Below are 24,161 nucleotides of genomic sequence, written 5' to 3'. Positions count from 1 at the left end.
ACGCTCATTTGATACCAATATTACATTTGTGTTTTTATTTTTTTAAATTTCAACAAATATTTTTTTTGTTTTTAATTACAATAATTTACATATTACTTTAGTCCCTCGATAATTTGTCAAATTTTATTTTAGCCCTTCGATAATTATTAAAATAACTTTACACACACGCACCACGTTTGCAAAGTAGATGGTGGTTAATAAAGACTAAAGAGTGAGTGTCATTTTAAGCAAATCACCAAATATGATTTGCTTAAAATACAATTATTTTTAAAAATTTGGGCTTATTTATTTATTTATATATTTTAACATCTATGGGCGTTTTTTTTTATATTTTCAAGACTAAACAGAGGTTTTTATAAAATTCAATAAATCAAGGGGCCGGACGGTAATTTTCTCATCCCGTACAATAATCTTTTCATATAAGGATTTGTATTCAACGAACGAAGTCGAAACTTTTCCCCGTCGCGGCTGCTCCGAGCTCCAAATGGCGGAGCCTGTGGTTTCCATTACCCTCGAAACAATCCGCGGTCTCCTCGTACAAGAAGTGAAGTTCTACTACGGAGTGAGGTCTCAGGTCGAGGAGATCCAGTTAGAGCTGCAGCGCATGCGATCTTTCTTGAAAGATGCGGATTCGAAGCAAGAAACCGACGAGCGAGTCCGCAACTGGGTCGCTGAAGTTCGGGAAGCTGCTTACGATATTGAAGACAACATTCTTATTTTCTTTGCCTCTAAGATTGCGTCACGAAATTACTCAAGAAAGTCGAGATTCAATGTTTTCAAGAAAATGAGTTTTTTCTTCAAGGAATTTGTTACCACTCACATGGTTGGATACAAGATTGCTGATATTAAGAGCAAGATTATCGGGCTAAGAGAGAGTTTGCATACTTTTGGGATACAGTCCTTGGGTGATCGGGGAGACGGGTTTGGTGTTAGAAATGCAAGAAATGATGAATTTAGGAGGGCTTATTCACATGTAGTGGAAGAAGATTTTGTGGGGTTAGAGGAAGATATAAATGTGTTGGTTGCTCATTTGATTGACGAGGAAAAAAATGGAGTGGTATCTATTTATGGGATGGGGGGTTTGGGGAAAACAACAATAGCTAGGAAGTTGTATAATCATAGGATTGTGAGGCGGCATTTCGATGGATTTTCTTGGGTTTGTGTATCTCAGCAGTGGGATAAGAAGGATATTTTGCAGGGATTATTGATAAAACTTGTGCCTGAGAAGAGAAATGAGATTCTAGGTATGAGGGATGAGGAGCTAGTGAGGCAGCTACATGATGTGCAGATGAAGAAGAGATGTTTAGTGGTACTTGATGACATTTGGTCCAGCCAAGCTTGGGAAAGCTTGAAACCCGCCTTTCCGAACTCGAGAGTGGGTGCAGGTAGCAAAATACTTCTCACATCTCGCATTAGAGATGTTGCTACTTATGTCTGCCCCAGTGGTTATTTGTATGAACCTAGATTTTTAACCTTGGATGAAAGTTGGGAGCTGCTTTCCAGGAAAGTGTTTCCTAGAAGGCAAGATGATGCTGATGGTGAGTTTATAATTTGGTGTGTTTCATACTTTTGAATATGCTGCTCAGGTTGCAGGTCTTTGTTTTAAAGATTTAACTTTGATGCTTGTTGTAGCAAACCTTGTGGTTTAAGTCAGTCTTGGTTGCTTTCATTGATTTGCTGGAATATTTCGTAGGCTTAAGTTAGCTTAGTTTCCTCTTACATGTTCGGCCATAGTTGCAGAATACTGACTGTTATAGTTTCCATTCAGTGGTCCTACTTGGAGGTGCTCTTGTAATGCATAATGTTCCTTTTTTTTCCTGGTTTAACACCTGTATCTACGGCAGAAGAATACTTCAGTCTTGGTCAGGCATTATCAACATAATAACTTGATTCTCTCCTTAGAAGCTATACATATCACTTATTATTTGACAGAGTGTTTGACAAAGAGACATACTTGAAAGATATTCAAGCTTAGTGGAAAAGTTATTATACTTTTGCTGACACCGTTTTAAGATAATGTCTTAGAATTTGTTTCTGTTACTGCAATAAAACCAATTAGTTACTGTTTGGTACCCGATTACCTATTATTCCATGAGAAATACTATGGATGAGACCATGATTTGTTTCTTCTCATTTTTCAGGATTTAGAACGGATCCAGACATGGAGACCTTAGGGAAGGAGATGGTGGGGAAGTGTTGTGGTTTGCCTTTAGCTATTCTTGTACTCGGTGGACTTCTCATTATGAAGCATACGGCAAGAGACTGGCAAATGGTATATGAGAATATCAACTGGTATTTGGCTAGGGGCAAAAGTCACGGACAACAAAAAGCCGTATCGGAGGTTTTAGGCTTCAGTTACCATGACTTGCCTTTCCCATTCAAGCAATGCTTTCTTTACTTGGCAAATTTCCCTGAGGATTTCGAGATAGAAGCTGAGAAGTTATACCAATTATGGCTGGCCGAAGGTATTATATCATCGGAGGAGAGGGCCGAAGAAGAAACAATGATGGATGTTGCTGAACGGTACTTAGCTGAACTGGCTCAAAGGTGTATGGTGCAAGTCAGCGTGAAGGAAACGGCTGGCGGGTTCAAGAATTGTCGACTTCATGATCTTATGCGGGATCTTTGTATATCTAAAGCCAAAGATGAAAACTTCGCAAAGATCGTCGATTTTAGACGCGATAAGAAACCACTGGAATCATATTCATCCGGTTGCGAAACACGAAGAGTTTCTGTGTATTTCAATCCAAATGGTAAGCATAATCCGGTTTCTTGGTGCGAAAATCGTCAATTAAGGTCAGCATTCTTTTACGCCCATGATTGTAGCAAAGAGTTCTTACGAGATGAAATGAAATCCCACCTCGGAAGCTTCAAATTTCTTAGAGTTCTGGAACTTCAAGGATTTCACAATGTTGACGAGTTGCCTAAAAGTATTGGAGATTTGATACACCTGAGGTACTTGAATTTGAGCTATTCTATGTTCAAGAAGTTGCCATCGTCGTTGGAAAATTTAATTTTCTTGCAGACACTTAATTTGGAAGTTGCTACTACGCTGGAAATTCCGAACATCCTCTGGAAAATGGAAAGACTACAACATTTATATCTCCCGGGTTCCTTTCGTACTCGAGATGGTGCAAAGTTGAGATTGGAAGGATTGAATGAACTTGAGATGCTAGTGAACTTCACCACCAGCTTCGGAAACTAAGAGCTTCAATAAAGGATAGACTTGATGACCTTCCTAACATTATCAAATACATAAGCTTCACTCAGAATAATCTTAAACGGACTTCACTTTCTATTTCCTGTTCACAGTTTTGTTCAGACTCAGAGTTAAGTCTGTTGAGAACGCTGCTGGATTGCCACCGGCTGTACAAGTTATCTCTACGGGGTCATATAGCTAAGCTTCCAGAACACTACCATTTCTCTTCAAGCATCTTTAAAATCTCATTCAAGGCTTCAGCACTCGAGGAAGATCCCATGGCAACACTCGAAAAGCTACCAAAGTTAAGTAGTCTGACATTGTATGATTCCTCCTACGTGGGAGAGGAAATGGTGTGTTCAGCCAAAGGTTTTCCTCAGCTTTTGTATCTAAAGCTGTGGTGTTTACCGAATTTGCAAAAATGGAGGATTGATGAAGGAGCAATGCCAAAGCTCAATCGATTGGTTGTTGCTCATTGTGAGAACCTGCAAATGCTTCCTGATGGACTGAGATTCGTCACAACACTCCAAAAGGTGAACCTTCGTATGATGCCCGAGGAGTTCAAGGATCGGCTCCGAGCTGTGGATGGTGATGAAGGAGATTCCTATAAAGTCCGTCATGTTCCCCATGTCAAACTTGATTGAATCATTTATCTCTTGATGTTGAAGAAGTTTAGTTTGTGTAATGTATATTTGATATTTAGCTCCTGATTTATAGCTTGATGCTATGAAGTGAGGTGCCCAAGTGGTGTTTATTATTTACTTATGTTTAAGTCTTGTTGTAAGAGTTGTCTAAAAAATAGTTTTTGTGAAAACTTTCCGAGACTATGTGAGGCGATATCACGTTTTAATTTTGAGATAATGAATATTTTATTTGAATCAATTTTGAAAAAATATTATATTTTTTTAAAAAAATATTATTTTATATTATAAATATAAGTAGATTGATTTGTTTATAAAGATAAATGAGATAATATCACCAATATTTTATATATAAAAATAATACTTAATTAGGTCAATTATATTTTATATAAAAAAATATTATTTTTTATTATAAATATAAGTAGATTGATTCGTTTCGTGGATAAAGATATACGAGATAATATCACCAATATTTTATGTATAAAAATGATACCTAATTAGGCCAATTATATTTTATATAAAAGAAGTATACTTAATTAGACCAATTATATAAGTAAAGATGACTTTTCTTTGTTAGAAGTGGAAAATGGATTACTATTTTAATCACACCGATCAAATAATAAATAATTACGATTTTCATTAGAAATTTGATTAAATAGCGCCAATCAGCATTCATCAGCGCCGGAAAATGGATTCGCGCCTCCACTTGATACTTCTCTTTCTGGCAGTCGTCGATTTCCTCGCGTTTGCATACGGAGGCGGCGTTGGTGGCGGTGGAGTGGGGGTGATTGAAGTGACTTACAAATTTCCCGGCTCTGATCGGAGCCTCAGTGCCCTAAGAGCACACGACGTCGTTCGCCACCTCGCAATTCTAGCCGGCGTTGATATTCCGCTTGGAGGAACCGGCCGTCCCGACTCCATTGGGTATGCTGTTTTTGGCTTTTCTTTGTTGTTTTTGGTGTTTTCGGTACGAATTGTGGTAGAACGAATTGATGATTAGGAAATCCGGCGTAGTTTTGGGTGTTCCTTTGAATGATCGGACTGGTGGTTTTGTAGAGTTGTTGTTTCCGAACTTCTACAGATGCCGGGGATATGCATTAATGTTTGGATAAACCAGTAATTATGATATTTTGTTTGGTTGCATGTAGTAGTGAATATATCTCTTATGTGATCATATAAAATGCTATCAAGAAATGACACTTTTGATGCTGTGCCAAATATTAGCTTGAATGAATAGTTAGTTGATTCTGCGTGCTTAAACATATTGGTTATGTGATGAATCAACAATGGTGTACACCTTTCTTATTAATCTTAATTTCTAAAACACACAATTATTTGTTTGAACAAGTAAGTATTCAACCAAGGGATCATATACTTAAATCTATGGGCGAATGTTTATCGTGCAGGTAGTGATTGATATATCATGGTGCTTGTACAAAAGTCGTAATTTTTATGTTAGATTGATTGTGCTTAAGATATGGTAGATATATAGGATACAATGTTCTTAGAGAATGCTAGCATTCAAAAGTATGCAGATTTTTGTGGTTTAATTTTTTTTTTTTTCTGACTTTTGGTTTTAGGAATTTGTTATTTTAGGTAGATGCATTTCCCGATAATATTTAAAGTAACTGAGAAGTTAAAACTTTGAGGAATAAATAGGTGCAAGTCCCATACAATAAATATTTTACTTAAACCCCATATACTCAAATGATGTTCATGCATTCGCATTTTTGGAGCCCTTCTATGTTTTTCTACATTCTTTACTTGCTCTCAGAATGACTCAAATGCACCTATTTATCATATTAAAATTGAATGTTCCTTTATTATTCTCTGTTTAATATAGTATGCGGAAAAGAAAAAATTTAAAATGTTGCAAGTAATAGATCATCTTTGGTTATATGTATAATTATGAAAAAAGAAACCTTCAATTTGAATGAACTATTGAGGTTTGTTTGTCGTTAGAAGCGAGTAAAAAGAGTTAAAATTAATAAAGGAAAGAGACGCAAAAAATATGCATGCATACCCAAAATTTGAGATTAGAGGTTTTTAGCAACATGCTCAAAATTAGAGTGCGTTCTGCACCAATTATTTTTCTGACAGGGTTTATAGTTACTTTCAAATATTAGGAGACCAAATTAATCTTGCTTAAAGTGCTCATAGTTTCAGTTAGCGCTAATGATTAGCGAATCATTGTGAATGCATAGACAACTAAATTAGCTAATTCATTGTGAATGCATAGACAACTAAATTGTTCTTGTTTAATGAATCAATTATTAGATAAAGAATCTTTTATGGTATGGTTATTTCAATATTAGGTCCACAACGGAGTTGTTTAGCAATCTTGCCATTTTTCTTTATTTTGTTTGTCGTCTGAGTTCTGACTATGCTTGGTTTTCGTATTGTTGTCTGAAAACTTTATGATTGTGAATTGTGAAGGCATGCTGTATAAGGAGTTAGTGTTTCTCTTCTATCGAATCAGTGATGATTTTTTCTTTTGAAATTAAATAGCAGTATTTGGATGGATTAACGTTGGAATAAACCTATAATTATCAAATCAAGGACTGAAATGTAGTGGTTGAATAATTTTTTAACTAGAAATTCAACGACCAGATTTCATTTTCATAATTCTAGAACCTTCAAGAGATGTCAAATCTTGGGGCGTAAATAACATGTGAGTTGCGTTGCATTAATAACTAGCGAAAATAATCGGAAACAAATGAGGTATGGATGAATTATGTTGTGCGTGCTGGGGTACAGTGTTGCATTAAACAGTGGATTGAAAGTCTAAAAAATAAATGCACTAATTAACGAATGCCAAGTCACAAATTTTTTTTCTACATTTTGCCTCATCAAAATTACAGGATGGTTACGGAAAATAATTTATTTATCTTGTGAAAAATCCAGTGCTGCATTGATCTTTATGTGAATTCTGTTAGGGATCATTTAGTAAAAAGTTGACATCTGTGCATGTACCAACTAGACTAATTACATAATAGTTACACGCTATTGTAATTTGTAAGGTTTTCTTTATTTCTTTTGGTGGCTTTGGCCTATTTGTCTGTTGTATAGTTTGTCATTTTTAATCTATTCACTGGCGAGGAACTGTGCCAAAGCCCCACCTAGGCACGAGTGAGTTTTGTTAAAAAAGAAAAACAAAGTGTCTTATTGGCTTATGTTTGTGTCAGTCATCTTTCATCCAGTTTACACAAAGAACTTACTGCTATGGTAGACACATTGAAAAGGCGCAACCTTGCATAGTGGTGTGTGGTTATCCATTTTTTCATCTTTTTACTGCTAACTTGACTATACAATAGAGCTCTAGATATGATTTAGAATGCATGAATTGAACCTTAAACCTGTTTGTTCATTCTTAATGATAAGAAAATGTATTGTAACAAACTCTTGAGCTGATTAATCTGTTTCATTACATTTGCATTTCTCTTACTATTGTGTTGGGTTTGATCATACAGGCTTTACTACGCTAAAATAGGGATAGGAACGCCTTCAAAGGATTATTATGTTCAAGTTGATACTGGAAGTGATATAACATGGGTTAATTGCATTCAGTGCCATGAGTGCCCCCGAAGAGGCTACCATGGCGTATGATCTTCATCATTTTTGTTGGTTACATCTTTTGTCTTTTGGATGAGGTTTAGAATGCTAGCAAAATTGGCGTATCCTTTGGCTTTATCATCTTATGTTTATGAAGTTTTTATATTTTGGCAGATAGAACTTACCCTTTACAATTCCAATGGCTCTTCGACTGGGAAACTGGTATCATGTGATCATGATTTTTGTAAAGAAATAGGAGGAGGTTCCTTCTCTGGTTGCACTAAAAATGCTTCATGTTTTTATACCGAGGTTTATGGAGATGGAAGTTATAGTATGGGATACTTTGTAGAGGACATTGTCATTTATGATCGAGTCTCTGGCGATCTACAAACAACGTCAGCAAATGGGAGTGTTATTTTTGGGTATGTTAATTTCTATTTCCTTCTTTATTATTTCAAGTACTTCTGAGGTATATTTTGTGCAAAAGACTAACTTTTGCTATATTTAGCACACACATCATGTGGGTTAGCTAAAATCAAACAGATTTCTTTGTTACAAATCATGGTTGTATATAGTCCAGAGTCATAATAGTATTAAACCTTGCAAATTTTTGCTATATAAATAATCTATTGTGATAACAAACCTCCAGACGACGGTGTTCGTGCCATACCCCAACCTTTAGAAATAAAAAAATGATATAAAGGTTGGTCAAGTTTAGCCTCCGGAGGCAAAATGATTTAAAACAACCACGAACCTGTCCAGAAAACAAATGACTCCTGTGAAGCAAAGAGACACAAGCTTATCCAAGCGGCTTAGTTGGTTCGACTACTTGAAATTATTAGCAAATGTTTGTTTATCCATGAAGCATCTATTTTGAAGTGGAAAAGGTAGAAATTTATCATTCGAATCAAGTTTCATGATATTGTGATTTGTGATGCAGATTGGCAATTGCACATTATTTTTCGATAGACAGTTTAAATTTCGTAACACAATCAATTATCTGTTTACTTCACTGCTGGAGAGCTTAAACTTTGGTGTACTATGTCCCACTTACTTTAACTCAATGTTGCCCGCAATTGTACATTATTTGTACAAGCACATGCAAAGTCAAGATTGCTTTAAAGGTGCCAAATTTGAACTTGCAAGGCTGCTATATATCTGAGTGTTCAAATATTGTTCCGGGTTTTATTATGTATCTCAATAACCTTTTCATATATTGAACCAGATAGGCATACAATCCATATATGGTTTTTTGCTGACCTTTTCCTTAGGATACGCTACTTTGAATCAATGTTGATAGTTCTGAATAAGTCTTTTCTTCTCACAGAACATCTTTGGCCAGCATCTTGTTAGCCAAACTTATTATTCTTGGTCTTCAACAAAATATCCATAACGGATCATTTAACCTCTAAAATTCTCACATTATTCGTGTAATTTGAGCGATTAACATAAGATTTGAGTTTTTTCATTTTTGTCTGGTAAAAGTTTAGGAAATTCTAATTGGTGATGTATTCATTTTCTTTAGTCTATCATTAAGTGCAATGTTTTTGGGCAGATGTGGTGCTAGACAATCTGGGGATCTAGGATCATCAGATGATGCACTTGATGGGATACTGGGTTTTGGAAAATCCAATTCCTCAATGATTTCACAGCTAGCTGCATCCAGAAGAGTAAAAAAGATGTTTGCACATTGTTTAGATGGCGTGAATGGTGGAGGCATCTTTGCCATTGGCCATGTTGTTCAACCACAAGTGAATACAACGCCTCTGGTGCCAGACCAGTAAGCCAGATCTTCAAATTCTAATGTGCCACTTTGCTATTTGTCTTGAATCACATTATTTTCATTCGGTTAGAATGCTGATTCTTGTCTTTACCTGATTTTTTCTTCATCAAAGAGAAACTAAAAAATTGTCTCTTATCCGCCAATACCTTGCAGAATACCTAGAAGGCTATGGAGCCAGCGTAGTTTGACAAATGATCATTTCTTTTATTTGATTGAGTTTAAAATTTAGAAGTATGTTTTACTTTAATCTTCTTGAAGTTTCAATATGATGCATGAACATCTTGTGATTGAAAAATTGAGTTATTTTTCTTCCTCATGCTGATTCATAAGAGATGCCACAGAGTTCTTGACTGTATTTTATGGTTTTCCCCATAGCTGTAAGCTAAATGAGATGAAAGGTTCTACGTATGCAATGAAAATAAGCAGGTAGCATCTGATGGATTGCGAGGGAAATATCTCAAATTTTAGCAGAGGAGCACTGTGCTAGTTAAAAACCTTTGACCCACGTAGTACTCGTAGAGAAAAAGACAAGTTTATCGCTGAAAGATCAAGTACAGCTCATGCTCAGTGCATGCGAAAGAAACTACTCCATAGATTCAGTTTCCTTTCTACTTTGTTCTTCCGGTTTCCCTCAAATAGATATTTCAAATTTGGTATTTTGTATAATTGCTTTACCTATATTAATTTCAACCTCAAGCCCGTGAACCCTTATCTTTTTTCATTACAATTGCAGGCCCCATTACAGTGTCAATATGACAGCAATTCAAGTTGGGCTCGATATTCTGAATCTTACCACTGATGTCCATATGATTAATGATAAGAAAGGGGCAATTATTGATAGTGGTACTACACTGGCATATCTTCCACAGGAGATTTATGTGCCACTAGTGAAACAGGTATCATTTGCAATTGTTTTAATCGACTTTATTAAATTTCTTGTGTTGAAGAGCTGGAAATTTAACGTTCTATGGGCATTATATTTATTAGATACTCTCCTGGCAGCCGGATTTGAACTTACAAACTCTTCATGACCAGTACACTTGCTTTGACCATTCAGGAAGGTATGGCTCCTCTTTGAGGCTTTTCGAATGAGTTGATCTCAGCTGAGCTGTTCGTTATTATTGCAATAACTTCTCATCGATGATTTAGAGATTATTTGTAGACTTGGGGGTAATATCTTATTTAACTTGCTTTTTTTGCCAATATCCTCCGATTGAATTTGATTTCAGTCTTCTGATATTTCCACCTTGTTCACTTATGTATTGTTCTAGTGGTCCTGTCTGGTAGATCTCATGGCATGATGATGGTTGATGATACTACCTATGGGTATGGGGATTTCTGATTCTAATGTTATTGGATAATTATGATCATTACAGTTCTGAGGGCTGCAAATTTATTCGGTTATTGCTGCTAGGGTGGCCATACTGGGAAATTGTTTCAAACTGTTTGTGGATCAATTTGAAATCCTTAAGCAAACAAAAACATTTTCATAATGAAGCCATGAATCTTTGACTCATGGTGTTGAATTCTCATTTCTTGCTGGAAAAGCTTATCTATTAGTCAATGTGTCAATCTCAGATGTATTGAGAGATTGGACTTTTGTGTATCATTGATAGAGCAACGATCTTATGTAGTTTTTGTTGACAGTGGATCACTAGTCCACTGATTGTAATTAACATCTTTTAAATTATTAATAAAATATCGTTTTTTAAATAAAAAAAGTCTTACTGTAATCAGGAAATCATAAAATTCATTGCAAGAAAGGCTAGAATCCCATGGTCATGAACTCTCATGAAACTACTTGGTATATTAGAGAGACCCACAAAATCTTCTTAAGCCCTTTTTAGTTAAGATGTTTTTTATACATTATAAAATAAGTATATGTGTGATGATACTTTTCCTTGAATGCCATATTTGTTAACTAGAGCAAGAAAGAAAGAAACTCAGGTTTCTATTTGCATTGTCCATGTGTTGTGAGTCTGGACAAGATTTGAGAATAAATGCAAATAATACTTTGATGCAAAAAATTTACCTTTGTCATGGTACATTGCTATTCTAGGTGCGACAATTGTTCAATGTTCTAAAGTATGATGTTAAAACATTCTTAAAGAAAGTCATTAGCCTTCATGGATTTTGTCTTCATGGATTTTGAATGACCGATTGTATCAGAACTAGATCAAACACAAGTCTGTGAGTTACTTTTGGCAATCTTTGGAATTGCTGAATATGAGGTTCTTTCGTCATCTTTCAAACGACAGTAGGACAATCTTAGTTTGGCGATTCTTTGTTTGCATCAACTAATAATATTATTTTGAAGGATCCAATTGATCCTATTGATGATTTATCTTACAATTATTCTTTGGGGCACTGGGTAGACTAATGGATAATCTTTTTTTGCAAAAGTATCGGATGCTTCAAGCCTGGACACATGATGAAAAGTTTGATTGATATTCGTCTTGGAAGATGCTACTACACCACAAAATGCATACTTCTTGTAACTCCCTTAAACCTCTTCACTTCTGACTTAAAAGGCTAACTAGTGTTCCATGCTACTTGGTTGTAAAAAAGAGGACTACCGGATTCACATATCAATTTTGCTAAAATTGATAATCACTCATTTATATTGCAGCTTAGTGCATCATCTTTCTCGTTTGAATGGTATGAGTGAATTGGAGGCCAAAAAAACTAGAAAGGTGATGGTGGCACATGAGGCTCGTGAGAAAAAGAAATGGAAATATCATCATCAACAACAATATTAGGCATGGTTGACTTAAAAGTTGACAAGTGTTCCATGCTACTTGGTTGTAAAAAAGAGGTATGTGAATTCGTGCTACGTGAAGGTTGATCTAGCCAAATAGTTGAACCATCAACTTGATGAAGGTTGATCTGAGAGAGGTTAATAGAGATCGGGGAACTCGGCCAAATAGTTGAACCATCATAGGTCGGCCAGGCTCGGGGAATTCGGTCCAACACAATAATAATAACCTCGTGAAGGTTAATCTGAGAGAGGTCGGCTGGGCTCGGGGATCTCGGTCCAACACAATAAATAAAAATCTTGTGAAGGCTAGTCTGAGAGAGGTCGGCCATGCTCGGGAAGCTCGGTCCAACACAACAAAAAATAACCTCATGAAGGTTAATCTGAGAGAGGTCGTTTCACTTTGATAAAGGCTGTGCTTTGTGCGATGCCATCCTATTTCATGTCCCTTTTTGCCAATAAAGGTTGCCCGGAAAATGGAAAAAATGATGAGAGATTTTTTGTGGGATAGAGGTGACGGGGAAAACCATTGCCATGTAGTCAGATGGAAACAGGTTTGTAAACCAAAGGAAAAAGGAGGGTTGGGGTTGGGGAATGTTTGTCTCAGGAATAAGGAACTTCTTGGCAATTGGTGGTGGAGAAGTTCAGTGGAAAGGGGATCGTTGCGGGAAAAAATTATTCAGAGTTTATATGGGATACAAGAGAACAACTGGAATTTAGGGTTGGTGGAGAAGGCAACATTTAGAAGTCCTTGGAAGTGTATTTCTCGGTCTTACCAGGCTTTTCATCAACTTATCAGGGGGTGCCAAAACAGGGGAATATCATTCGTTTTTGGGAAGATGTCTGGGAGGGAGATAACTCGTTTAAAATAAGATTTCCATCTCTGTTTCGTATTTGTACTTCTCCCAATAAACCGATTAGTCATTTCATTGATGTTGTCAACAGTGTGGATAGTCTTTCTACCATTTGGGATGTCAGATTTAGAAGAGATCTTAGCGAGGTTGAATTTCTTGAGTTCACTGATTTGTTGCGAGTCTTAGAGAGTGTCAGATTAGAGTTGGGTACTGAGGATGTTAAAGTTTGGCGGGGGGACCCTTCAGGTTTGTTCTCGGTTAGATCTTTTTATTGCTCTTTTTTCCCTATTTCCATTTTTCCACTGTTCGATTTCTTTAATACCATTTGGAAAGTACACGTCCCACAAAAGATTGAGATTTTCTCGTGGATCGTGGCCTTGGAGAAGCTACCTACGTGTGAGTCAGTGCAAAGAAAGTGGAAGAATTGTGCTCTGAGACCGCAGTGGTGTTGCTTGTGTCGAGAGCACGAGGAGAATCAAGATCATATACTTTTACACTGCTCATTCACAACAAGGATTTGGACTAGAGTTTGCAACGAGCTGGGAATACAATGGGTTATGCAGAGGCATGCTAAAGATCTCTTTTATTTCAATTCAGGAGGCATATTCAACAAAAATTACAGCGAGTTCTGGTACATGATCATTCACGGCATATATTGGTCCATTTGGTTAGAGAGAAATCGAAGAATTTTTGAAGATGAATCGGAATCTGTTGACAGAGTATGGGAAATCATCAAATTTAGAGTCACATCTTGGACAACTACCTTGCAAAAGTTCAACCATTTATGCATTTTAGATTTAGTGAGGGACTTCAAATTTATTTGGTCATGAAAACTGTGACTCTTTGTATTTCTGGTGTATTTTCAGGTTAAGCTTGTAGTAATGTTGCCGTGGAATGCTCATCCACGTACAAATTGTACTATCCAAGTATTATAATAATTTAGTTTTCTATCAAAAAAAAAAAATTTGTGTGAGCGGTAAAGCCGGGAAGCTCGGTCCAACATTTAATAAATTATAACCTCTTGAAGGTTAATCTGAGAGAGTTCAGCCAGGCTCGTGGAGCTTGGTCCAACACAATAAATAATAACATTGTGAAGGCTAATATGAGAGAGGTCGGCTGAGCTTGGGGAGCTCGGTCCAACACAATAAATAATAACCTCGTGAAGGCTAATCCGATAGAGGTCGGCCGAGCTCGGGGAGTTTGGTTCATCACAATAAATAATAACCTCGTGAAGGCTAATTTGAGAGAAGTCGGCCAGATACACCTATTGCGGAGAGATGGGCTATACTCATTTTGACTTAAGTATTGAGGACTTGCTTTAAGCTCGGCCCGAGCTTCCCTTTCCGAGTTCCTTAAAGCTAGACATAACCGAGGCGAAGTGAGCTTGACTTGTTCAGGGCTTCTGAGCTGAGGTCGGGTGTCGTAAGCGACACGAGGTGAGCATAACCGATCAGGACTCCTGATCTGAGGTCGGGTGAAAACCCTTAACGTCTGACGTAAGCGAGGTGAGGCGAGTCTGACTTGATCAGGGCTCCTGAGCTGAGGTCGGGTGAAAACCTTAATGGCCTGGCGTAACCGAGGCAAGGTGAGTCTGATGTGATCAGGGTTCATGAGCTGAGTTCCAGTAAAAACCCTTATAAGAACAAGAAAATAACTTGTCCAAAAACCAAAGTGCAATGCTTTGAAAAAATTAAAATAAAAAGTATCCAGAGAGAAACTAAGCATAATATTTGCGAAGGTGATATGAATTCCATGGCCTCTTCAGCTTCTTGCCCTTAGGTCTTCCAGATAGTATGAACATGAGCTGAGCTTCTCTAATACCTTGAATGAGCCTTCCCACTTTGGATCTAACTTCCGGACCTCCACCTCTTGTACCTTTTTCAAAATTAGATCTCTATCTTGAAACCTCTTATGCATGACCCTCCTGTTGTAGGACCGAGTTATCCATCCAGCCTGCAATATATCTTTTCTCTTCTACCAATTCCAGATCAGCTGCTCGTATTTCCTCATTCATTTCATCGTAAAACATGACCCTTGATGACCTGAGATCTAGCGGATGACCTCTAGGATAAGAGTTGGCCGTAGATGACAGCTTGCTAAAGAGCTTGTCGATGATTTGCCCTCGCTGAAGTGCAGGGAGATGGCCTATAGCCAAAGAGGTGGTTGATAATGATCTTATCTCTCTGAGGAGCTCCTGTTGACGAGCCAAGTGTGCCCTTTTATAGAAGAGTTGGTGACGATCTCTGCCTGAGGAGCTGAAGACAACCTCCAACTAAAATGATAAGGATGAGCTTCCATGGAAGATATGTGGATGACCTTTAGGCGCTACGGCATAATATTTTGTTTCTACCAGTTATATTACATCTTTGCTTAAATGTTTCCACAAACGACGCCAATTGATGTTGATAAAATAGAGATACGTGCCGAAGGGTCGGGAATATGTTTCGGGAGGTCAGCTCGATTCATCTGATGGTAGCCTGGAAACACAAGCAAGGACGTTAGAAAAGGGTCGGGAGGTTTTTCCGGCATAGTCCTTCTAACGCTCAAATTAGAGAACAGGAAAAAACTGGAAGTAAGCAATATGACTGAATGTATAAATAACACCATCGAACCTAGTATTGATAGTACTTAATCTCGCCGAATTCTTTCTTTGTTGGACTTTAGATTCTCATAATCTTAGATGTGATTGGATCAAATCTTTGTGATACTCCTTTCTTAGACATGATAATTGTACATCTGACTATGGGCTCATTTGTAACCGAACTCTGCCAGCATGTAGTGAGCTTATGTTCGCCTTCCCTAGAGCTAGGCTCGGGAGGTCCGCACATGAACCCCTATTCGAGAAATGAGAATGTATAATTAGGTCGGTTGGGACCTCGGCCACAACTTGCTTAGTCGCCCTTATACTAGATATTAGGAGGTTGGTTGGGACCTCGGCGGGGAGGTCGGCCGTGAGTTGCGTAGTTGCCCTAGCAACAAGTATTTGGGAGGTCGGCTGCTTGGGCTTGGGGATGAGCTCCCAGATGATTACCTGATGAAACCTGTTTATTGGGTCCGAGGTGAGCTCTAGGATGACCTTTAGATGTGATCTGGTTAGTGGGCCAGTTAATGGATGAAAGCCAATTGACGGATGACATTTCATTATCTAAGCAGTCGAGATTGAGCTGATCTCGTTCTATGGGGTATCGAATACAATTTATCTCTTTCTCTTCGTCATATTGTATGTTTTGAATGACAAAATTCTAAGATTTTATTTTCGATTCTGGAATTCTAAAGTTTTTGAGGAACAATAATTTTTCTGTTCTCTGTTTGGCAGTATTGGCCTTTATGATTTATTGTGCATGAGATATCCTGCAGTACTATATCTTGATTTTGCTGTTTATTTGACATTTAAGTATTTTGAATTAGTAAATTTTACTATGATTTTATTGCTGGAAGATGGTTCATAGTTTTAGTTTAAAAAATTTTGTTGTTTTAATAGTCTTGTTTGACGTCCTGGTTGTCTAATTCTTGAGGAGTTCATTAGTTATTTCAGTAATCTGCCTCATTTTCTGACTCGCATTTGTACAGAATTTTCTGTTTTTTCTGAGAAGTTTTCTAAATCTTTATAACCTCGTCTCTGTCTATTGCAGCCTTGATGATGATTTTCCCCCTGTCGTTTTCCACTTTGAAAATTCGCTCTTGCTGAAGGTTTATCCTCATGAATACCTATTTGCTTTTGTAAGTATATTCTGTTACCCATGTCTGGTTTAGCATAATTATTTTGCACAATCTGTTACTGCTCTAAAATCTTTATTCAAATTTGGAAAAAAATCTTTTATTCACAAAATTATTTATTTTTCTGAAGTTCTTGTGCTGTTGAGAAAGACAAATGCTATGTCTAGTACATGACGTTCCTTGCTTTTAATAGTTTGCTATTAAAATTAGACCAATATTCAACTTTCGTTTATGCCATATTTAGAGTATTTGATATTTGGTGTGCCCTGCAGAAGCAGCTCCTTGTTTACTTTGCATGAGCAGCCATGGTGCTTGCCAGCATTTTGTGGGGACACATATTTAATTTTTCAAGGGCCAGATGATGATTGGTCAGACTAATGCATTACAATCTAGCTTAACAAAATGGATTTTTAAAACCAAAAAAACCAACGCTAGTGACAATGTTAGTTTAGGAAATCATGAGTTACAAATATTGCAAATCCTGAAATACTAGGTATGTTTGATCATGCTTACGTTATTTCTGGAAATGGTTGATTGGAAATGTATCTGGTAATTAAATTGAGAAATGGACAATATGTTTGGTTGTGTCAAAGTAACACATTTTATATTCTGGATGTTGCGACAAGTCTATATTGGGTTGTTTAGATTCTAAAATATGATACCGTTATTTCAAAATTTAAAAATATAATTTACTGCATTATATTATACTATAATGATAGAATCATGCTTGGGAGTGATGAAAAGGTGAATTTGAAATAATAATTGTATCGGCAAATGTAAAATTGAGTTTTACGTGTACTTTAAAGAAAGAATTTTAGCATAATTGATTTATTTTTGTTCTAACTTCTGGGAAATGAAAATATTCCCTGGAAAGATAAACGAACATTGCCCTATCGTTTGACTGTCTTACGCTTGGAAAATACATATTATCGAGCTGCCAAAATAATGAACTTAGACTTGTAATTAATCATAGCTTAATATCCTCATTTCCCAATTCCTTGTGTACTTGCCTCTGGGAACTGTGACAGCAAGATAGAGGAGCTGAGTCAGACAGAAGACAGGTAAAATCACAATGAGGACTCAAATGGTGGTTGCCTTTTCTTAGCATTTGGCTTTGTAAGCTTGAGGGCCAAAGCCTACCTTTAGTGCTTTGTTCCAAGTTTGTTAAGGGATGATGTGAGAGGATAATGAAATCAAACATGTTCTAATCTCATTACTAATGTAATGGGGCCTTAGTAGTGGTGGTAGCTGAGCTTTTAATAAATTTTCTGTATGTTAGGTTAACTTATAGTGGTCGCAACTATAAGTTATGAGAAGAACTTTTATAGGAAAAATTAGGAACCTGGAAGACATGATATAATGGGGTAGTTACTTTTTTTTTTTAATACTTCAGCATCAGTGTTGATAGTTTTGAAGCAATGCCAGTTTTACCACTTCCTTTCAAAGGCAGAAGTGAATTTGAGAACAAAACGTATCGAAGCATTCTATTGTTTCTTTCATTTGACATATGTCTTTGTTCACATCTTTTGTTCTGTGTTACCTATTTTTATTAGGCTTGGGAAATGAATTTAATTTATTTTATTTTCTGACAGGAAGATTTGACCTGTATTGGTTGGCAAAACAGTCGCGAGAAAAGTAATATTACACTTTTGGGAGGTATGGTGCTTATTTTGACTATTTTTCAAGTTGAATCTGAAATTGTTCAAGTTACTTTAGTGGAATTAAGTAGTAATTTTCTTTGCACGATTTTCTGCATTCATATTAATCAAAGACTTGTCTTGAGCTAAGTTGTTGGGCTAATTGTACCAGCCCACTCGGCGTAAAGTCTAAAAGAAATAAAACCCCCTAAAAAATATTAATATGCTAATTTATCCTCCATTTTTTAAAAACACATTTACTTCATTTGAAGGAGTGTTATGCCTGATTTTTATAAGGTTTAAATGCAATTAAATTTACGTAGGGAGTTTTTCGTTTTTTGAATTTTAACATGGATGCTGATGCAATTTGTGCCTAAGTTGTTCACCCTCTTTCCCAATAGCATGCTCTGCTTTTCTGCCTTTCTTCCTTACTATCACCAATATATATATATATATATATATATATATATATACACACATGTTGAAATTATCGGGGGTTTTGCTTAATTATCCTTAATACCGGATTATTTGAATTGGGGCCTACATTCCTCTACATTTGGGAGAGTTGAAAAGAAGCAATTGTATTGAGTGTCAGTTTATCATCTATTCATGACTTATTCTAGGGCATGATGTTGAGATGTTTAACTTTATATTTTATTTTTTTGAACTTCTTATTGTTCAATGTTGGCAGACTTGGTTCTCTCAAATAAGCTGATCCTTTATGATCTTGAAAATCAAGCGATTGGATGGACTGAATATAACTGTAAGTATTGATGCATGTATGTACGCTTGATCCCTAGTTGATTGTGGTTTGGACTCTTGAGTGAGCTACAGGTCACTGCAAACTCAGTTGATGACTGAACGTAATTGTCGTAATGTTAATTTACCTTTTCTTTTCTGCTGGATCCTAATAGCAGTGATGGTCCAAAGTTGATTCACTCATTGTTTTATTGGTTTTAAACTGAATACAGATTTGGTAAAACCATCCGATACGCATGAATCACTCATTCAGACAGATGCATATTTTCATATTTTTCTTGGGTGCACCTAATTTCTGTGCAGTGTTATGTAACATTATGTTACATGATGATGATTACACAGAATGAATGCAATTATAATCATTTATGACCAAGTTATAGAGGAAACAAGGCCTTGAAACATCGCAGATATTTTCTTGGTGTTTGACTGCTAATGTGGAGGCTTTTTGAACGTTTGTTTTTGCTCCATGAACCTCAAACGATTTAGCATCCGTTTATTAAGAATGGTGGTGCTACTTCTTTTGCGAAGGACTGCACTGTTGCCAACATGAAATGTTAAAGGAATGGACTCATAAAACATCAAATATCAATCTTTTTTCTACGCAATACAAGTATTTTGTGAAACATAAATCTGAGAGATCCCTAATGACTGCAATGTCCGACTATTTAAGTGGGCAGCTAGGGATACCAGAGACATAAATATTTGGAGTGTAGATTCGATTTGATTCCTGCAGTGGTCAAAGTTCCCCGTTTCAGCTTCCCTTCTCTACAATGAACAAATACAATGGACACACTGTTATCTTCTCTTTTCGTTTTTTCATGTACTTATTTTTCAGGTCCACTGTCCCTATGCATATGCATGATTAACTCTGAATGTATATTCTTCATGAAAAATCACTAGTGATTGACTACTCGTTGGCCCCATCAGTATTTTTATTTGCTATTACTTTGAAGCACGAGAAAAATTAAAAGCTGAAGCTGGGCTCCATGATGTTGAGACAGCGCATGAGACAACCATTACTCTGCTGGAGTTGTATGGGATTGGACTATTGTTGTCATATGGAGCTTTTCCTATCCTTTGCAAAATTTCTAAAAAATTTACAGTTAAACATTGAAATCCCTCCATCAACCGGATTACCTTTCTGATGTTTTGTTGGGATGCAAACAAATAATTTTCAGGTCTCTGTTTAGCATGAATGATGTTCTTTGAAGTTGTCTACTGACGACATGGGAATTTTTTATTTTATTTTTGTTGTTGTTTTTCATTGATTGAATATGGATCGATATAATTTGTTGGTTAGTGCTTTAAAAGCAGAGTTGCAAAATATAGCACCAGGCTCAAAGTTATAAATTGATCTTGCAACTATCATAATATTCAATTTATGAATCCAAAATGGTGAATACTGGTGGCTTATTTTCTTAAAGACCACTCATTAGGCATTAGTGAATGTATGTGCATAGTTCGTGCTTGATGAACTTTCTGTTATTTTAGTTGTTTTAAGTTTAAATTGCAACAGAGCTCTAAACTTTGCTACTAAGAATTATGGTTTGATCGTGGAACTTTAGATATTAGGATCTTCATATCATTTGTGACTATATTTTAAATTTAAATTTTCTTTTATATTTATTTCATCCAACTTTTAGATCTTATATGCTACAAAACCGAAATTCTTAGGAAATGATATGTTCTTAGTTATTTGCCTTTTTGTCTGTCTACTTATTCCATCGAGTTTTTTTGGCAGGCTCTTCCACTATTAAACTGAAGGATGAGCTTACTGGATCAGTGCACCTGGTGGGGGCTCACTCTATATCTCACAGTAGCAATCTCAACGTGCGAGTTTTATTCTTCTTGCTGATGGCTCTGCTACACAGTTTGCTATTTCCTCCGATATTATAGTCATAATCGACTTAAAGTAGCTCGTTGTATAAAAGCTATTGAAGAGGAAGGAATTCATGATGAATATAATCCTTAGATTACATTAAGATGTGCATAATTTCACAACTGGTAAGCTCACAGTATCATAAATCATTTCAAACTTCATACAGTTTCCAGTTTTGTAGGAATCTCTAAAATGGGATGATATAGATAGTTCCTTGTATATATATACACTCACATACTGTCAAAAGGCATGTTTTCGCATCATCCATTGGCTGCTGCATATTTTCAATGTTTCTAGTTTTACATTATGTGTATTTGATTTTTTCGGGGTAATCAAGGACAGTTCAAATCATTTGTTGAGTGTTAACCTAACACACCTATTCGAGCCGGATAATGGTTGTGGTGCACGTAGAGAATATCTAACCAGTGTAGTCGAATGTATGACACTTGGTGGACCAAATATTACTCCAGAACAAGATAGTATAAACTTCAACATTTTTTTAAAATTTCAAATTCACTTTCTGGCTTGAGTTTCTGTCATTTTGTTCTGAATTCTTCCGTCCCTGCATAGGTTGGTGAATTCATAGCCACGGGCAAAGAGAATGAGTCTTTGTCTTCTTTTCGTTTTTCTTTCTCCTGTGTAAAGCCAAAATAAATCATAAAATTAGTAAATCCGAGTAACAGAAGCTACCATTAATGTTTGTAAGTGATTTCTGGTTTGTATGGTATGTCTAGATCTTTTTTTTTTTTTTTTTTTTATGAAAAAATATTTCATTAAATGGGTAAAAAGTTAGTACAAGAACTATACTGGACATTCACAGAAGAGATACAAAATACAAAACTCAAATCATCTACCTCTCTAGATTACTGTAGTATATTAATCACATTAGGGTATGTCTAGATCTTGTTTGTGGTGTTGTATGATTGCATGGTGATACTGGAGGCTAATAATACCTTTGTTTTTCGGCTGCTCGTTTTATTTTTTCCGTCGTGTGTTTCATTTGGTTTGTAAGTGTTTTGGCTTGTGGATTTTATCGTGACCATTATGTTGCATCTTATGTATTTCTACCAATTAGGAATGTTCACCTGCGATACAGTGGGTGACTAATAATAAAAAACATAATTACTAGATTTAGATAATGTTTAAAATCATTTGAATAACATCTTGTTTATCAGCATTTATCTATATATACCTATATCTATATATCATCATCATCATTATTATTATTTTATTTATCTATAAATATATGAGTTCTATTTGTGATCTTACTATTTTGACCTCTTGTTTGGTATTTTGACATTGTTGATGGGGTTGTTTTAGTCATTGTCCATGTTGAGGTTAATAGGATTTAATTCATTTTAGTAGTTATCATTCAATTGTATTTATGTTGGAAGAAATTGATGTTTTGTGCATTTATTTTTTGTTCATGTGTTTATTAAATTCTTGTAACTTTTAGTATTACCTTTTGTGTACTTCATTTAAATACACTCTGGTTTAGGCCTTGGTAAAATCCATTACTCTATGAATTTATTTTTATTGTTTTTCCTTTATGAATGATATTTGATGAAAAAAATCTTTTCTGGTTTGATATAGTTGTTATTATGTCATAATCATGTTGATTGAAAATGTTGTCATATGAACTAGTGGACATATATGTTTATGGTCATGATGCTATTTTATCTATTTTGTTTTGATATATTTAGATTGACAAATACTCTTAAACATGATGTTATTCAAACGAATTTAAATAGTATCTAAATTTCGTAATTATGTTTCAGTCGTTATTCATCCACGTGTAATGCACGTGCACTTTCCTAGTGAATCTAAATATATCAAAACACAATAGATAAAATATATCATGACTATAAATCATACATATTCACTTGTTCATATGACATTTTTCAATATGTATGATTATAACATAATGACAGTCTCTCAAATTAACAAAATTTTCATTCAAATATAATTCACAATAAAAATAAAAATGAATTTTATCAAAATCAAAACCACGATTTACTTAAAAGAAGTATATTTAGACAAATGATTGTCAAATGAAATTCTCTTAATTAACTAAATTATAATAATAATGTTAAATAAAAACATTAATCTTGTAATTAAGTTAAATATCAATTGTGATTTTACTAATTTTTAACCTATTGCGGATTTCGTTTAACTTTCTATGTTTGTTTTTAGAATACATTTTATACATAGTTAATTTATATAAGAATGGATCATTTGAAAATTAATATTGATTATTAATAATTTTTTGTGAAATAAAATTTTAAAATAATATCACTCAAATATACATGTGTAGTAAAACATATATATAAATAAAATAACACAAAAATTTTTATGAGATTTTGCGAAAATGATAAATATATTATATATATTAACAAAACCGTGAAAACCGATTAAGAAAAAGAAATGGATTCAAAACACTTAACAACGATAAATTAAACTAATTAAATCAAGGAAACCAACGTAGCATCAAATAATTAAGTAAAAAAGCTCATAAAAAGAGGGAAATAGATAATCACTAAAATAAAATGAAACCCTAAAAGATCCAATGCATTAAAAAAATTAATGTAATAAAAATAAAATAAATATAGACTAGTATATATTTTGGATGAGGGGAGCTCAAAATAACCATCAAAATAAATCATTTGATCGAGATGTAATATTCAAATTTTGTGGAAAGTGTCAAATATATTTTACTAATTAATTAACCAAACTCTTAAAAAAAGAAGAAGAAGCCATGTAGAACCGCAAGGCGGGAAAAAGTAGTAATAAATTAAATGTGTTCAATGAATATTACTGCTCATATATATAATTTGGAAGATGAGATTAGCACAAAATGGCTATCAAAATAAATCTTTGGAAACTAATATAATCTCATAAATTTTTTACAATGATAAATATTTTATATAGATTAAACGAACAACTAAAAAAGATTAATAAAAAGAAAAGAAAACAAAACACGAACCATCGATAAATTAAATTAAATAAATAAAGAAAACCAACGTAACGTCAAAAAATTAAGTAAAAATAAAAATAGATAATCACCAAAATAAAATGAAACCCTGAAATATCTAATGTATTAAACAAATTAATGTAATAAAACTAAAATAAATATAGACTAATATATAGTTTAGACGAGGGGAGTTCAAAATAACTATAAAAATCAATCCTTAGAGACATAGATGTGATCTTCAACTTTTGTGAAAAGTGACCTATATGTTTTACTAATTAATTAACCGAACTCTGGAAGAAAAACAAGAAGAAACCATGTAAAACTGCAAGAAGAGAAGTAAGAATAATTTCAATATATTCAATGAATATTAATGCTTATATATTAATTATTAGTCATTAGCTATTTAAGATAAAA

At 35.0% G+C, this 24,161-nt stretch overlaps 2 protein-coding genes across 3 annotated transcripts; both read left to right on the top strand.

Annotated features, from left to right (window-relative positions):
- The first annotated feature begins 444 nt into the window (after positions 1 to 444).
- On the top strand, positions 445 to 4,011 carry LOC140964411 (putative disease resistance protein At1g50180). Its single transcript, XM_073424179.1, is given in 3 exon segments — positions 445 to 1,538; positions 2,142 to 3,188; positions 3,191 to 4,011. Coding segments are annotated over 3 exon segments (2,754 nt in total). The 5' UTR covers positions 445 to 484; the 3' UTR covers positions 3,844 to 4,011.
- A 456-nt stretch (positions 4,012 to 4,467) lies between these two features.
- LOC140964404 (aspartic proteinase 36) lies at positions 4,468 to 21,039 on the top strand. Of its 2 annotated transcripts, none has more exons than XM_073424156.1 (10): positions 4,468 to 4,764; positions 7,311 to 7,440; positions 7,567 to 7,814; positions 8,948 to 9,172; positions 9,909 to 10,071; positions 10,163 to 10,236; positions 16,417 to 16,504; positions 18,094 to 18,157; positions 18,830 to 18,901; positions 20,639 to 21,039. In XM_073424156.1, exons 1-10 carry the CDS (start codon positions 4,529 to 4,531, stop codon positions 20,791 to 20,793), a joined length of 1,455 nt encoding a protein of 484 aa, XP_073280257.1. In that variant the 5' UTR covers positions 4,468 to 4,528; the 3' UTR covers positions 20,794 to 21,039. The 2 variants fall into 2 exon arrangements, with proteins under 2 accessions (XP_073280257.1, XP_073280267.1); XM_073424166.1 differs by having other exon boundaries at positions 18,830 to 18,917.
- Positions 21,040 to 24,161: the final 3,122 nt, after the last annotated feature.

This window comes from Primulina huaijiensis, chromosome 2 (assembly GCF_012295235.1).
Source record: "Primulina huaijiensis isolate GDHJ02 chromosome 2, ASM1229523v2, whole genome shotgun sequence".
Lineage (NCBI taxonomy): Eukaryota > Viridiplantae > Streptophyta > Magnoliopsida > Lamiales > Gesneriaceae > Primulina > Primulina huaijiensis.
This window is presented reverse-complemented; position numbering and strand designations above follow the sequence as displayed.

Coding starts and splice junctions, on each gene's coding strand:
- LOC140964404 (XM_073424156.1), top strand. CDS start 4,529: ATGGATTCGCGCCTCCACTTGATACTTCTCTTTCTGGCAGTCGTCGAT. Junction 7,815..8,947: donor AATGGGAGTGTTATTTTTGG/GTATGTTAATTT, acceptor GTTTTTGGGCAG/ATGTGGTGCTAGACAATCTG. Junction 9,173..9,908: donor ACGCCTCTGGTGCCAGACCA/GTAAGCCAGATC, acceptor TTACAATTGCAG/GCCCCATTACAGTGTCAATA.